The sequence below is a fragment of the Orycteropus afer genome, unplaced genomic scaffold (genome assembly GCF_000298275.1).
Source record: "Orycteropus afer afer isolate SDZICR_OR568_19922 unplaced genomic scaffold, OryAfe1.0 scaffold00028, whole genome shotgun sequence".
NCBI classification, from domain to species: domain Eukaryota; kingdom Metazoa; phylum Chordata; class Mammalia; order Tubulidentata; family Orycteropodidae; genus Orycteropus; species Orycteropus afer.
This window is the reverse complement of record NW_006921615.1, coordinates 18,785,013-18,800,753: the sequence shown is the minus strand read 5'-3', so window position 1 is coordinate 18,800,753 and position 15,741 is coordinate 18,785,013. Positions and strand designations below refer to the sequence as shown.

General features: G+C 35.8%; 1 protein-coding gene across 1 annotated transcript in view; it reads left to right on the top strand.

Annotated features, from left to right (window-relative positions):
* The window catches only part of TASOR2 (transcription activation suppressor family member 2), a 126,277-nt gene that overhangs the window by 37,602 nt on the left and 72,934 nt on the right, over positions 1 to 15,741 (top strand). Inside the window, exons 3-7 of the mRNA XM_042780229.1 lie at positions 2,109 to 2,242; positions 4,908 to 5,053; positions 5,465 to 5,560; positions 6,720 to 6,792; positions 11,021 to 11,112. Of these exons, the coding sequence (XP_042636163.1) occupies positions 2,109 to 2,242; positions 4,908 to 5,053; positions 5,465 to 5,560; positions 6,720 to 6,792; positions 11,021 to 11,112 (541 nt within the window). The remainder of the gene's footprint in view (positions 1 to 2,108; positions 2,243 to 4,907; positions 5,054 to 5,464; positions 5,561 to 6,719; positions 6,793 to 11,020; positions 11,113 to 15,741) is intronic.

The following is a 15,741-nucleotide window of genomic DNA, read 5'->3' as shown; positions in this document are numbered from 1 at the left end:
CCTTCAACAAGATGGATTGACACGGTGGCCGCAACAGTGGGCTCAGGTATAGATAGCAAGGATCATGGAGCTGGTGCAGGATCGGGTGGTGTTTCGTTCTGCTGTTCATGGGATTGCTATGAGTCAGAAACAACTCGACACACCTAACAACAACAACAACAATATTCTCTTTAAAAAAACTATAGCTACTTTTTCTTAAAAAAAAAAATTGTGTTCACACAATTTTACTTCAAATCCTTTATTATTATTATTACTTCATTTTCTAACTTTTTAAAAATGTTACTATGCTTTTGGTGAAAGTTGACATAGCAAATTAGATTCCCATTCAACAATTAATACATAAATTGTTTTGTGACGTTGGTTATAGTTCCCATAGTGAGTCAGCACTCTCACCATTTCCACCCCACCTGCCTAACTTCTATCAATCCAGAGATTAGCTTCTTATCTTTGCTTTTGGGTAAATGTTGGCCATTTGGTTTGGTCTCATATAGTTGATTGTTTAAAGGAGCACGTTCATCAAGGGTATTATTGTTTATTTTACAGGCCAATCTATTGTTTCACTGAAAGGTGATCTCCAGGAGTGGCTTCAGTTCCAAGTTAAAGGGTATCTAAGGGCGATAGTCTTGGGGGTTCCTCTAGTCTCTCTCAGTCCAGTAGGTCTGGTCTCTTTTTATGCATTTCAGTTTTGTTTTACAGTTTTCTACCATTCTCTCTAGGGCTTTCTGTTGTGTCCCTGGTCTGGAACGTTGATAGGGTAACTATCTGGTCTCAGACTAGAAGAGGCTATGATTTGTGTGGGCCATTAGTACTGTGGACTGATTTCTTCCTTGAGTCTTTGGTTTCCTCTGCTCTCTCTTGCTCCACACAGGATCAATAGTTGTTTCTTAAAAAGGTGTTTCTTAAACTGTATATGCTATTTTTTGTAAAATATATTGAAATCCTCATATAATCCTTGTCTAGAGCACAGTATTACCAGGAGCTCTGGTAGCGTAGTGCCTGAGGCACATGACTGCTAACCAGAAGGCTGGTGGTTCAAATCCACCAGCCACTCCTCGGAAGGAAGGTTGGGTGATCTACTTCCATAGAGATACCGCCTCGGAAACCCAAGGAGGGGTCGCTATGAGTCAGGTCTGACTCGATGGCACATAACAACGACAACAGAGCACAGTGTTACGAGGCTCATGATAAAAATTGAAAATTTTACCATCTTTTTATCTCTTTCTTTGCTATTATTTTATTTTTCTCCCTCTTCCTACCTTGATCAACAGTCATGTTAAACTAGCTGCAATTCCTTAGGTATATTATGGATATAACTCTGTGCCTTTGCTCATAATATTTCTACTTCCTAGAAATCGTAGTCTACAAGACAAAACACATCTTTTTATATCATACATGCTAGTGCCATTTTTTCAGCTTATTGTTTGGGGATACCAACTCAGATTTCAAGTGTCAGTGCCTTTGTGAAACCTTTCTTGATACAGCCCATCTCCGTGAAGTTGGTTCTACCTTATGTCCCCACTATACCATGTGCTAGATAGTCCTACACATTTGTAGTACTGGTTTCTTTACAAAGTTGTCTTCCTTTTCTAGTCTAGGAGCTCTTTTATTGTAGAGCTTTTTTTTTTTTTTGTCTTGCTAAATCCAGGATACAGCATAGTACTAGATATATAATAGTCATTACTAATAGTTTTGTTTAATGGATAAATTAATCATATACTACTAAATTGGAGTTAGAGAGATTTTGTGTTCTACTTGGTTTTGTTATTGCCAGCCAGAGGCATATAGATGTGACTCTATAATTGCTATTCTTCATTTTGCAAAGTTTTTTTTTTTAAGTGAGGCAAAAGTGATTCCTGTAAGCATAGTTTATTTCTGTGAACAAAATTTTCTTTAGAAGATAAGGAAAAACATTTCAAATTATGTGTGTTACTGCTCAAAGAGAAATTTAACCCTTAGGTATGGTGACTTGTCAAAAGGAGGTAAATAAATATTGCAGATTCATCCCTAATGTCAATTAGGTCTTAAGTGAACATTTGCTTAGTATTACATATACTATAAATAGACTTACTCACTTTATGATTTATTTTTTTTTCTTTTTTTCATTTTAGCATTTATGACATTGACAGAAAACAGGACTGTGACAAGAATTCTGGGGGTATACTTGGTGAAAATGAATTAAGACCACCCTCCCAGCTACATTCTCTCTTAGAGAAGATCAAGACAGGGCTCATATCAGAAAAGAGTGGGTATTAAACTACATACTATAAGTTATAAAAATTTTTAAATTTTAATTTAGATTATATGAGATGAAAGGACTTTTACAAAAATAATTTCTAATATATACTTTTTATAATCTTTGATCTAAAATTGATAGATGATTAGACTTTCAAAATGCACAAAAGGTGTATGTTCAAGGCAAATGATCAGATTCCTCTATTTGTATTTCTTTGAAATTATGATTCATTTTTGTTTTGAATTGCAGTATTTTAAATTATGAAAGTAACGTATGCTTGTGTAAAAAGAAATATAAATTGTAGTGAAATGTGTAAGGAAAAAATAGAAGTTCCCCTTTTATCCACTTCCCAATCTCAATAATTATTGGTGTAACTTCTGCTAAAAGTTTGGTTTCCTGTCCTCCTAGATCTTTTCCTATACATTTTCAAACACATTTTATATTTTTTCATCAAAAATATGTTATGTTATATAATGCATGTTGTTTACTCAGTAATACGTAACATTAAAAACCAGAAAACATTGCTATTGAGTTGATTCATAGCTACCCCTTTCTGGTTAGCAATCACATGCCTTAGGCACTATGCTACCAGCGCTCCCATCAGCATATAGGATTTGCCCTTGTGTTTATGTAATAGTTGCAAGGTGTTGATACAAATTAAATTATCACCACTGTTTTTGCTATTATTGATATTGATGCATGAACATCCTTTATGTATCCTGTACACTTATGCAGTTATTTCTGATTAATGGATTCTTAGAAATAGAAGGAGACCTCTGGTAGCATAGTGGCTAAGACACTTGCCTGCTAACCAGACGGCTGGCAGTTCAAACCCACCAGCCACTCCTCGGAAGGAAGGTTGGGCAATCCTACTTCCGTAGTGATACTGCCTCGGAAACCCAAGGAGGGGTCGCTATGAGTCGGGGCTGACTCGACGGCACATAACAACAACAACAACAACAGAAATAGAATGGTTATAGGGCATAAGGTCTGCACATTTAAGTTTTTGTTAGGTCTTGCCAAACTGTGCTCTAGAAAAGTTTTATTTATCTTATACTGGCAATTCTTTAATATCTTCAAAATAAAAATATTACATTTTAGAATTGAGGAGTGGGCCCTTCTTCAATATCTAACAAGTGACCCACTTAGATAAAATATGTTAACATTGTTGGTATTAATAGATGTGGCTTATAATACTTTTATGGAGAATACTAATAAGGCTCTTAATGGCAGGTATTATTGAGTTCTGGGTGTTTCTATCTTTGATGAGTGCTATTGCTTAATACTCAAACAGGACACATGGTCATGAAAATTCTGTAGAAGATATAGAACCCACTGCCTTAGAGTCGGATCCAACTCAGTGACCCCCTCCTTGGGTTTCCGAGGTGGTGTCACTATGGAAGTAGATTCCCCAACCTTCCTTCCGAGGATTTGCTGGTGGGTTTGAACCGCCAGCCTTCTGGTTAGCAGTCAAGTGCCTTAGGCACTACGTCACCAGTTTTTGTTGGAATTATTTGCCTACTTGAGTTTGACACCTAACTTGTTGGATTAGTTCATCTCACCATCTGTTTTCAAGCAAGATGTTTATGAAATAGGAAAAAAGTACCTGTGGCGTAGCATTGAAAGTTGGTTTATAATTTTATTAACTCTTTTTTTTAGAAATTAAGAAGAGATTTAAAACAACAAAACAAAACTGTGTGCTGTCAAGTCGATTCCAACTCATAGTGACCCTAACAGGACAGAGTAGAACTGCCCCCATAGGGTTTCCAAGGCTGTAGATCTTTATAGAAGCAGACTGCCACATTTTTCTCCCATGGATGTGGCTGATTGATTGAAATTGCTGACCTTTTGGTTAGCAGATGAGCACTTTAACCGCTGTGGAACCAGGGCTCCTCTAAGAAGAGAAAGAAGTGTCCAAAACCAGATAACTCAGTATCTTTGAGATGGATTTTAAGAAGAAGTGGATATAAATGCAGGGCAATTTGAGCAGAATCTAACTGGCATCAAGCTTGACTTAACTTTTAAGACTGAATCCACAAATAGGGGAGAAATGTGCCAAGAACCAGGTGGCCATAGGAGAAAATATTAACTTGCTTTCCAGAACCACTGTGATTGAACTTAAACTTCTCCATACGCTCTTTATTGATCCCTTAAGTTCTAAGGAGGGAGCTTGGTGGCGTAGTGCCTAAGGCATTTGACTGCTAACCAGAAGGCTGGTGGTTCAAACCCACCAGCCACTCCTTGAAAGGAAGGTTGGACAATCTACTTCCATAGTGACACCGCCTCGGAAACCCAAGGAGGGGTCGTTACGAGTTGGGTCTGACTTGGTGGCAGTGAGTTTAGTGACACTGTACATTTCACAGGCATATTACCATTTTATTATCAACTCCAATCTATTTTGTTATGTTTGAGGCATGTGGTATCTGGCAGGGTATATCTTACTCTTGTATTAAAAGTAATTCTCTGTCAGTTATAATTCATTTAGGTTATTTTCTTCAAATGAGGTGTCTTTTAAGCTTAGTCAAGATAGTACCGAAATGGTAGTCATAACACTTTTTGGTTATATAAGAGGGAAATAGGTTAAGAAAGTATTAAGTGATATTTAGTGTGCCGTTTTTAACCCCACTTTTTGGTTATCTTAAACAGTTGCATTATTTTTGTTTGTGTTTTACAGTTTTTGAGACAGTGTCCTTGAGTTCAGACTCTGTCTTCCAGAGAGCAGTTTCAATTCTCCATACTTCTTACTTGGATTCTGCATCTGAGCATGGTTTTCAGTACAGTCAAGTGACTTTGGTGAAAAATCACATTTTCTTAAATGAGGTGAGGTACTTGGTACACGCTGTGTCTGTATGTTAGGTTTATTTCAGTTTTAAAAGAAATAGGCCCATCATTTTAGTATATAAGTCTAGCTCTTTTTAGTTACTGCTTTTCAGATGAGACAGAAGATCCTTGGAAGTAGTCATTTGGAAGATAATAATATGGCCTGTTGTTGTTGTTATGTGCCGTTGAGTTGGCTCCGACTCATAGCGACCCTGTGTACAGCAGAACAAAATCACTGACTGGTCTTGGGCCAGCCTCACAATATTTGCTAGACCTGAGCCCATTGTTGCAGCCAAAATCATACATTTCATTAGTTTTTTTCAGCAGAAGGAAATCAGGTGATACTTTAAAAAATTAATTTGCAAGGCAAATAGCATGTTTATAGCATTTGGTCCTTCTCTCTTTATACAGTACGAAACATTTTATCAACAAAAAAAAGCAAGTAACTATTCTCAGGAAGAACTTCAAGAAACTTACGGGTTTCTTCTGTTTGAAACTGAAAATCAGGTAAGGGAATTAGGTTGTTGAAAATTAATTTTGTGGTATTAATGTACAAAATTAATGCTATCATTAGTCTTAAATATTTGAATTTTAGTTCTATGCAATTTGTAAGCTTTTGTTACCTAGTATGGTGGCAGTGTAAATGACATTGAAAGCTCATCATTGAAAGAGATTAGATTTTTACATTTTTTTTCCTCTTTAATTTTATCCTAAATACATTTGTAAGCTGATGGTATGATTTGAATTAATCTGATTTCTTCAGTGTTGATAATACTTGATTTTTTAATGGAGTGAATGGCTATTTTTCCATTTTAGATCATTGTTTATATAGTTAGTTCCAGTTTCCTGTGGATATTTTTTAATTTTAGATCATAATGGTTTTTGGGGATAGGATGAACAGTTTTTGGCTAGTGGGTTTGAACCGCCAGCCTTCTGGTTAGTAGTCAAATGCCTTAGGCATTATGCCACCAGAGCTCCTTTTTATATCCTAGTAGCTTAGAATTTTTTCATGCCTGTCTTTGAAGATTGAACATCTCTTCTGTTGCTTGTACTTAATTGTGAGAGAAAGAAAGTGAAACTGTTACATGCATGGTATGTCTCCAAAGACATGTGTGGCTTCTTAGGTGCAATTTTAACAGTACTAGAAATCTGTGATTGAAACTTAAAATAATTCAGAGGTAATATTTTGGTTGGGTTAATGGTTTATAAAGAACAGGGATAGGTTTGCTTAAGAATAATTAACATAACAAAATTATAATATGAGGGTTATATAGGTAATACCAGAAGAGTTTTCTTTCTTTAATATTTATTTAGTCATCTAAATCCAAACAAGGTACACTATGGGTTCTCACTAAAGATGTCTGAAGGTAAGACCTTTTCAGACTTGTTGGTTACAAAGCTTATTACATATGGAAAAGAAATCTTCAAAAGATGACTTACTTGTGAGCTTATGTAACTTGGTTTTGCTGGTGACATTTTTGTAACAGAAATGGTAAAATTTAATGAAAACTTTAAAGTATTAACCAAAACATGATTCTTTTATATAAATTTGTTTTATGCCATGAAAACATAAAAATGTACAGATTCTGTATTTCCTTTAGAGTATTATTTCATTGTCTTTCCAAAGAGTGATAATGACAAGCAAAGTAATATCTTTTGTTTAAAGGCAAAGTTGGTATGTCAGCGTGGACTCTGTGTTGGCAGCAGTGCAATCACCACTCTTGGTGATCCAGCTAAAGGTAAGTCTTTAAAGAAAAAACGATCTTTCACAAGATGAAGTAAGGTTTAGTTAATTTCATAAGATACTTCTGTTAAAAGCCAGTTTTCACTTAATGACAAACATAATCTTTGAGTCAGAACTTTAAACACACTAATGAGGTTAAAACTTAAGGTTTTTCAATAGGAGTTACATGATGAAAAAACTTAAGGTATTTCAATAGAAGTTACATGATGAAGATTTTTAAAAAGGTTAGTTGAACTAGAAAAGATTCAGAAGGTATCTTTAGGTCCCAAAAGATTAGTACAGTCATCTAGGGGTAATGAGGAACTCTTCTAAACTATCATAATGGCAATAGGAATGGAGAATAAATAGAATTGGCCAAACTTAGCAACTATGGAATGTGAAGGGTAAGAGAGAGGAAATAATCATATGTAATGTTTTAAATGTACAGTCTAGTGATAATATTAACAGAAAAGAGACACAGAAGGAAGAAAACTCATCAGTTAAAAAGGGTAAAATAATCTGATAGTTAAAAACATGAGTTACCACTAAATTTCTCTAAGCTTTAACTTCCTCATCAGTAAAATAGATAAAACTACTTTATAGAGTGTGGGTATTAGACAGGACAATGTAAAGTGCTTAGCCCAGGACCTGGTACATGGTGAGCTTTCAGTAAACAGACACTATTACTTTTATGACTTAAATTTGAGAAAATAATGAAATTTCTGTATGTGTTTCTGAAGTATATTTAGTGGATGGTAAAAAACAATTGGGAAACGGCTTGGGCTGTGGTTGGGGCTGGGGTGGTGGATGTGGGGTACTAGTTGAAGTTAAGACATTGTTACATGAGGCTGTATAAAAGGAAAAGATAAAAGAAAAACAACAGAACTTTTGGATCATTACAGAGATGGAGGTGGGGAGTGAGGACGGGGGTGGCATAGAATGATGAACAACACTCTAGAGCAATCAGTCCAGTGGATAGAGAATTGGAAAATAAAGTTTTACAGAAAGCAGAACTATTTCAAAGAAGAGTTATTTGGTAGTGCTGGGTGTTACAAAATTTAGAGAAGATCACGACTGAGAAAGATCAGTGGGTTTGATGGCTAGATTCCTGCTGACCTGTTTTTTTTTTTATCACAGCTTTACGGAGATACATATTCATATACCATACAATTCACCCATGTAAAGTGTACAATTCTGTATTTTTAGTGTATTCAGAGTTGTATAACCATCACCATAAGTAAGTTCAGAATATTTTCATTACCTCAAAATGAAATCCTATACCCATTAATAGTTCCCATTTTCTCCTCCCCCAGCCACAAACTTACAGCCATCAAGTTGATTCCTACTCATAGTGACCTACGTTGGCTTTCCAAGCCTGTATATCTTTATGGAAGCAGACTGCCTTATCTTTCTTCCACTCAGTGGCTGGGAGTTTTGAACCACTGACCTTTTGGTTAACAGCCAAATGCTTTAGCCACTATACCACCAGAGTTTTTCCCCCAACTACAGTCAACCACTAATCTACTTTCTGCCTCTATAGATTTGGTTATTCTAGATAATTTCATTTAAATGGAATTATATAATACGTGGTCTTTTGTGACTAATGTCTTCACTTAGCATAATGTTTTCAAGTTTCACTTAGGTTGTAACAGTACTTCATTTCTTTTTTCCTGGTGAATGATATTCTGTTGTATGGCTGTACTATATTTTGCTTATCCATTCATCAGTTGATGGACATTTGGGTTCCACTTTTTGGCTATTATGAATAATACTGCTGTAAACATTTGTGTACAAGTTTTTGTGTGAACATTATCTTTTCCTTTCTTTTGAGTATATATGTAGGAGTAAAATTTCTGAGTCATACAGTAATTCTGTAAAAAACAGGTTTTTTTAAAAACAATTTCAACTCAAGTCATCTAAGGCAGATAAAGTTATAACCTAATGACACTTTACATGAAGCCTTATTCTACCCTACTTTTTTGTACCCCACTCTCTTCTCTTCATTATGAAAAATTTAAATATGTTGAAAAAGTAAAGAGGATGGTATAATATACTTGTCATGCAGGTTTAGCATGAAGTAGTTTACATTCTTTGCTGAAGAATTTGAAGATAAATTATAATACCTTAGCATGCATCTCTAAAATATAAGGGCATTTTTCTATATAGTTAACAATCTTATTATTTTGTTTTGTTTCAGAGACTGGCTTCAGTAGGGTGGTAAATTGTTAGAGGTAGGCTAGATTGTTGTAACAAGTACACATTCTTCATAAACACATAGATTGGAGTTAATAAAATAGTACTGCTTCTGTGTATAAGGAGCTCTGATGGTGCAGTGATTAAGGCATTTGGCTGCTAACCAAAAAGATTGGATGTTTGAACTCATCAGCTGCTCCACAGAAGGAAGATGAAGCAGTCTGCTTCCATAAAGATGTACAGCCATGGAAACCCAATGGGGGTGGCTATGAGTTAGGATTGACTTGATGGCAGTGAGTTTGGTTTGGATTTCTATGTATATTTTATATGTATATTTTAGGTTTTTAGCTTGAATGGAAAAGGTTAGTTATATGTATAATAGTAATATTTTATATTAATATAGAGCCTTATAATAGTTTTAAAAGTTTATTATTATCTTTTTAAATCTTCATGAGAACACTGTCATGTATGTATCCATGCTACAAGCTTTTCTGAGCCACCCTTCCCCTTTTAGGTGACTTACTCATGAGTCGTAATTAAATGGAAAACCTAGAACTGGAACCCAAGTGCTTGACCACAAAGTCATTCTTTTTCTACTAATCATATTTTTCTGACCCATTATCTTTTATTTTTCCAAAAAGATCCCTCAGTTGAGGAGTATCTTTGAAATCTGTCCTTCCTTCTGTATATTCACTGCAGCTATTCTTAATGAGATCTTTCTTTCCTGTCTAAACTTTTACAGTAGCTTTCTAATTTCTTCTTCTAGTCTTTCCTTTCTTTAATCTGTTCTCTGTTGCCTGCAGAATAAAATCTAAGCTGATTAGCAAATCATAAAAGATCTTTAATAATCAGTTCCAACCTTCCTTTCCAGCCTCAGCTTCCATCTCTTCTCTTCTCCCCTGTCCCAACACTGTATCTAGCTCTCCTAAACAATTTATGATCTTTTTTTATGCTTCCGTACTTTTGATCTTTGCTTACAATTTTCTTTCTCTAAGGAACTTCTCTAAGGCACTTGACTGCTAATCAGAAGGCTGGCGGTTCAAACCCACCAGCCACTCCTCGGAAGGAAGATGGGACAATCTACATCTGTAGTGATACTGCCTTGGAAACCCAAGGAAGGGTCGCTATGAGTCGGGTCCGACTCGACGGCACATAACAACAACAACAAAGGAACTTCTTTCCTAGACAAAATTAATTATTTGTTTTCTTAGTTCTTTGTACGTACTACTTTATGTCATTTAATAGTGTTGTTGTCATTTAATAATGTCATTCAACTGAAAAAGGCCTATGGTAATCTGATTCTCAAGTTATTTTTGGCAAACAATCTCTGTAAATACTGTAATCTTACGTACTGGGAATCTACTGTATGGCAGGTTCTGTGCAAAGCAGCTGTGACACAAAGGTAAATAAAATAAGGTGCCTGCATTTTAGAAGCTTATTTTGCTAAGCTGCAAATTCCAGTAAGGCAGTTGTTTGATTTGTTTTGTTCAACATTGTACCCACATCATATTCCAACATATTTGCATATTGGGTACTTGCAAATATTTGTCAAACATAGTTATATGGGCACAAAGAACTGGAAACAAATGTTCCAAACTATTATTAAATGAGGAGCTCTGGTAGCTTAGTGCCTAAGACACTTGACTGCTAACCAGAAGGCTGGCGGTTCAAACCCACCAGCCACTCCTCGGAAGGAAAGTTGGGCAATCTACTTCCGTAGAGATACTGCCTCAGGAACCCAAGGCATGGAGAAAACAGACAGATTTAGGATTTTTCAAAAATGTTATATTCTTCCTTTTTCAATTTTTGTACGAAACTGGAAAATTGGTTGTTAGATATATTCCATCTTTGTCCTAATGTTTCCACACCTGTAGAATATCACAAATAGTGATTTTTTTTAAGAAAGCTGTATCAAAACAAAATTTTTACATTGACTTACATTTTCTTCTTTGTGTAGTCTTGTTTAGCTATAGCTAGCCTTACGTATGAATTGATCATGTGTAAACTATCTTTTTAAAACATAACTTAATCTATATTTTATACTTTTATAGGTGTATACATTTCCAGATATTCAGACTATCTTCATCCAAGACCCTGGTATCATGGAAAATCTGGTTATGTTGTAATTTTTAATCTAATTAAGGTAAATCCCAGCTGCGCATTTGTTTTGTAAAAAACTAAAGGTTACCTATCTGTGGTGACATTCTTTGCAGATAGTAGATAAGTTCTCGACAAAGATAGCTGCCCAAATTCAGAAGAAAATCACTGAATTTTTTTCTTTCTCTTAAAAACAAACCTTTATTATTTATTTGTTAATCTCTGAACATTTAAAAAATGAAAAGCCTCAAAACAATAAGATTAGTTGGTGAGAAGTCTCTCTTACCCTGTCTTGTGGGACCACTTTTTAAACATTAAATAACAGAAAACAAGTAGCTGCTTATAAAATGATTTGATTACTGTTATAGAAAATGAATGTCAGAAAGCAGGACTCATTGTCTGGTTTAAATTATTGAAATAAGAAATTTTTATTTTCTAAATCCTTGAAATACCTAGACCTCAGCATAGTTGATTTTCTTAATATACTATTGCTGTTCACAGCTTCATATGACAGCTGTTAATGAGGATTTCAGAAATTCCTTTGTTGTTGTTGTTACATGCCGTCGAGTCGGATCTGACTCAAGCGACCCCTCCTTGGGTTTCCGAGGCAGTATCACTACGGAAGTAGATTGCCCCATCTTCCTTCCGAGGAGTGGCTGGTGGGTTTGAACCGCCAGCCTTCTGGTTAGCAGTCAAGTGCCTTAGGCACTATGCAACCAGAGCCTTATATTAAAAAAAAAAACTCACTGCCATCGAGTCGTTTCTGACTCATAGTGACCCTCATTGGGTTTCTGAGGCTATAAATTTTTACAGAAGTAGATTGCCCCATCTTCCCTCAGTGGAGCAGCTTGTGTATTTGAACCACAGACCTTCCAGTTAGCAGTGAAATGCTTTATCCACTATGACACAAGAGCTCCTTATCCTTAAATAGTTCATTATAAATTGATCATGCAATTAGAATTTTCACCGACATAGTAGGAAACTGGTTTTAGAGGTTGTTGGGCTTTTTTTTTTAAAAAAAAGTTTTATTTTTAATACATTTTATTGCAACATAATTTATGTACAGAGAAATACACCAACCTAAGTGACATGGGTCAATGCTTTTTTTTTTTTTTTTTTTGGCAGTGTTCCCTCCCCTCCCCTCCCACCCCTGGCAACCAACAAAGTAAGTTTCCCTCCACATACGAAACTTTCCTTGACCCTCCACAACAACACACTAATACTATATTTGTCCTTTTGTGATTGATTTATTTCACTCAGCATAATGTCCTCCAAATTCATCCGTATTACGCAGTGTTTTGCAGACTCTACATTATTCTTTAGTGCTGCAAAGCAGTCCATTATGTGTATGTACCACCATAGTTTGGTTGTCCACTCCTCCGCTGATGGGAGTTTCCATCTTTTTGCTATTGTAAATACTGCTGCGATGAACATGAGTGTGCATACATATCTGTTCTTATCCTGGCTCTTACCTCTCTAGGATATATACCTAGTAATGGGATTGCTGGGCCAAATGGTATCTCCAATTCCAGCTTTCTAAGGAATCACCATATTGCTTTCTACAGTGTTTGTATTACTTCACAGTCTCACCAGCAGTATATGAGAGTCCCAATCTCTCCACAATCCTGCCAGCATTTGTTATTTTCTGTCATGTTGAACTTTGCCATCAGTGCTGGGATAAGACAGTATCTCACTGTTGTTTTGATTTGCATTTCTCTGATGGCCAATGATTGTGAGTACCTCTTTATGTATTAGCTGGCCACCGAGTATCCTTCTTGGCGAAGTGTCTATTCATGTCTTCTGACCATTTTTCAGTTGGATTATTAATTTCTTTGTTGTTGAGACATTGGAGTTTTCTATAAATCTTAGAGATAAGTCCCTTGCCAGATATGTGATTATCGGCAAATGTGAATTTGTTGCTGTCATTTTTATGACAATACAATAACATTTTTGTTATCTCTTGTGGTGTCGATTTCTTTGTTCTATATAATTTTCTATGCAGAGTTTGTTTTGTTTATGAAACGTGTTATCACTTCCTTTGTTGCTATTGTTTTAGTATTTACTAAATATTTGTGTTGGTCCTCTTTTTGATTTTGATGTGAAGATTTATCATTTTTCTTTGAGGTTACCTTGTGATTTATAGTTTTATTCCCAATTTAGAACAGTCCATTCTTTCTTATAGTTGTCTTGACATCCCTACCATCTAGAAGTTCTATAACGACACAGTTTTTTCCCTCTTTTTGGTTTATAGTTGTCCTCACTTGCCAATTGATGTCTCTGGTTTCCTGTTTACAATCTTGTAAGTTTATTTTACTTTGGATATGTCTATAGCTGTGGTTTCTGGGTTATATCATCTTGTGTATTAATAGTCAGTTGTTGTTTGCTGCTGTTGCTTCTGTCCAAAGGACTCTGTTTAGCATCTCTTGTAAGGTTGGTCTGTTTCTAAGAAATTCCCTTAATTTCTGCTTATCTGGAAATGTCCTAATTTCACCATCATATATGAGGGACGGTTTTGCTAGGTACGTAATTCTGGTATGGAAATTTTTCTCTTTTAGAGTTTTATATATACCATCCCATCGTCTTTTTGCCTGCGTGGTTTCTGCCGAGAAATCCAAACTTAGTCTTATTGGTTGTCCCTTGTAGGTAACTTTTGTTTTTTTCTGTGCTGCTCTCAGGATTTCTTCTTTGTGTTTGGTTTTGGTGATTTTGATGATGATGTGTCTTGATTTTCTTTTGGAGTCTATCCTGTTTGGGGTTCATTGGATTTCCTGAATGGATATATTCTCATCTTTCATCATATCAGGGAAGTTCTCTTCCAACAAATATTGAATAATTTTCTCAGTGGTTTTCTTTTTCTCTTCCTATTCTGGAATTCCAGTGACACATAGGTTATTCCTTTTGATGGTATCCCACATAACCTTAGCCTTTCTTCATTTTGTTTTGCTCTTTTTTTGTGATTGATCCCTTTCCAAAGAAGTATTCAGGTATTTGTCTTCAATCTCATTAATTCCATTTTCCATTGCATCAATTCTTCTCCTTTGCCCTTTCAATGTGTTATCTATTTCTGACAATTTAGTATTAATCTTCTGGATTTCTATCTGTAGATTTAAAATCATTTCTAATTTTCCATTTATTTTGTTGTTTTGTTCTTGTATTCTGAAATTCTTCTAGGATTTTGTCTGTGTTTTCCTTGGTCTGTCTCTCAGTCCTTTGAAGATACCTAAATATATATAATTCTTTTGAATTCCTTATCAGGGAGTTCCAGTGCTGCCTCTTCCTCAGGGATGTGTTTTGGGTCTGTATCCTGGTCCCTTGTTTCTCCTGTTTATCTTGTTTTTTTGTGTGGCCTGTGTTGCTCTGTTGTCTCCAAGACATTGTGACATTTTTGTGTTTATATTTAATTGGTGTTTATATGTTGGACTGACTTGCCCACGATTTTTGTTTTCTTTCTGTGTTGTCTACCCATGCAGGGTACTGTGCTGTGCTTCTCTATTAACTAGTTGACAGCATTTACACGCTCACCACCTGTCTCCTTTCCTGTTGTCAGCCTCTTGTATGTCCCTGCCAACCTTTGCAAACAGAGCCTATTCTTAGGTCCCTGGTATCCAAATGAGAATGCTATCACTTTAAAATTCAAAATGGTTGCCACTTGTAAAGATTAAAAATGGCTGCACCCTCGGTCACTTTAAATATCCAAAATGGCTGCCACATGTAAACAATCAAATTGGCTGCACCCTCTGGACAGTGGAAAGTCAACAGCTCAGGTTGTCACTCTCCTTGCTGTTTCCCTTCCTAGTCATAGGCCACCAGCACAGTCATCCCCACAGCCCTTGGTGACGAAGGCTGATCTTTAGGTCAATTCTCAGGTCCCAACACCACTTGGAAATATTCAGACTGTTGGTCCCGTCAGAGTAGCTGACAGTCTACAGCTCTGACCATCTCAGTAGTCACTGTTTTCGTTCAGGTTTTTCCACTAGTTGGTGCTTAATCCACTTCTGTATAGTTCCTTTCAAAGCTCAGGGCTCCAGGATTGTCTTCTGTATCTCTGTCCATCGGTTTTCCTTTGTTGAAGGGGGCTGTGTCACTTGTCTGTCTAGTCCTCCATCTAACCGGAAGTCCAGATGTTGGGCTTTTGAGGATAGGTTCTATGGCCTTGTTTTGTTACACCTTTCTTACTATATTAAGTTCTTTGGTTATAAACCCAATAGTACTGACGTTTTTTCCCCCTAAGATTGAACTCCTTATATTCCAGAGTGTATGCCCAAGATCTGGAGGACAAGTGGTATTGCATTGAAATATAACCACTGCTTTTTCTCCCTTAATCTTCCTTCTCTTGTTCTGTGATAAGTATTATAGTTCTGCTGAAGCAAATATGCCTGTCAATTTACAAAAAAAACACAGATTTTTTATTTATTTTAGACTACCTGAACCATGGCTTTCTGCCACTATATCCTGTTGGGTAGATTATCTATTTAATTAAAAAAAAAAAAAAAAAACTAATTGCTATTTAATTTTGCTATATGCTCTCAGTCATCTATATTTTATTGCTCAAAAGCTAGCCACATCCAGATATCAGATATTTGATGGGGAGAATATAAAGGTTGCTTACTGAGAAAAACTATTTATATTCTTTAGTTTCTAACTATTACTTTTGGTCAGTTTATAAATGCAAAAT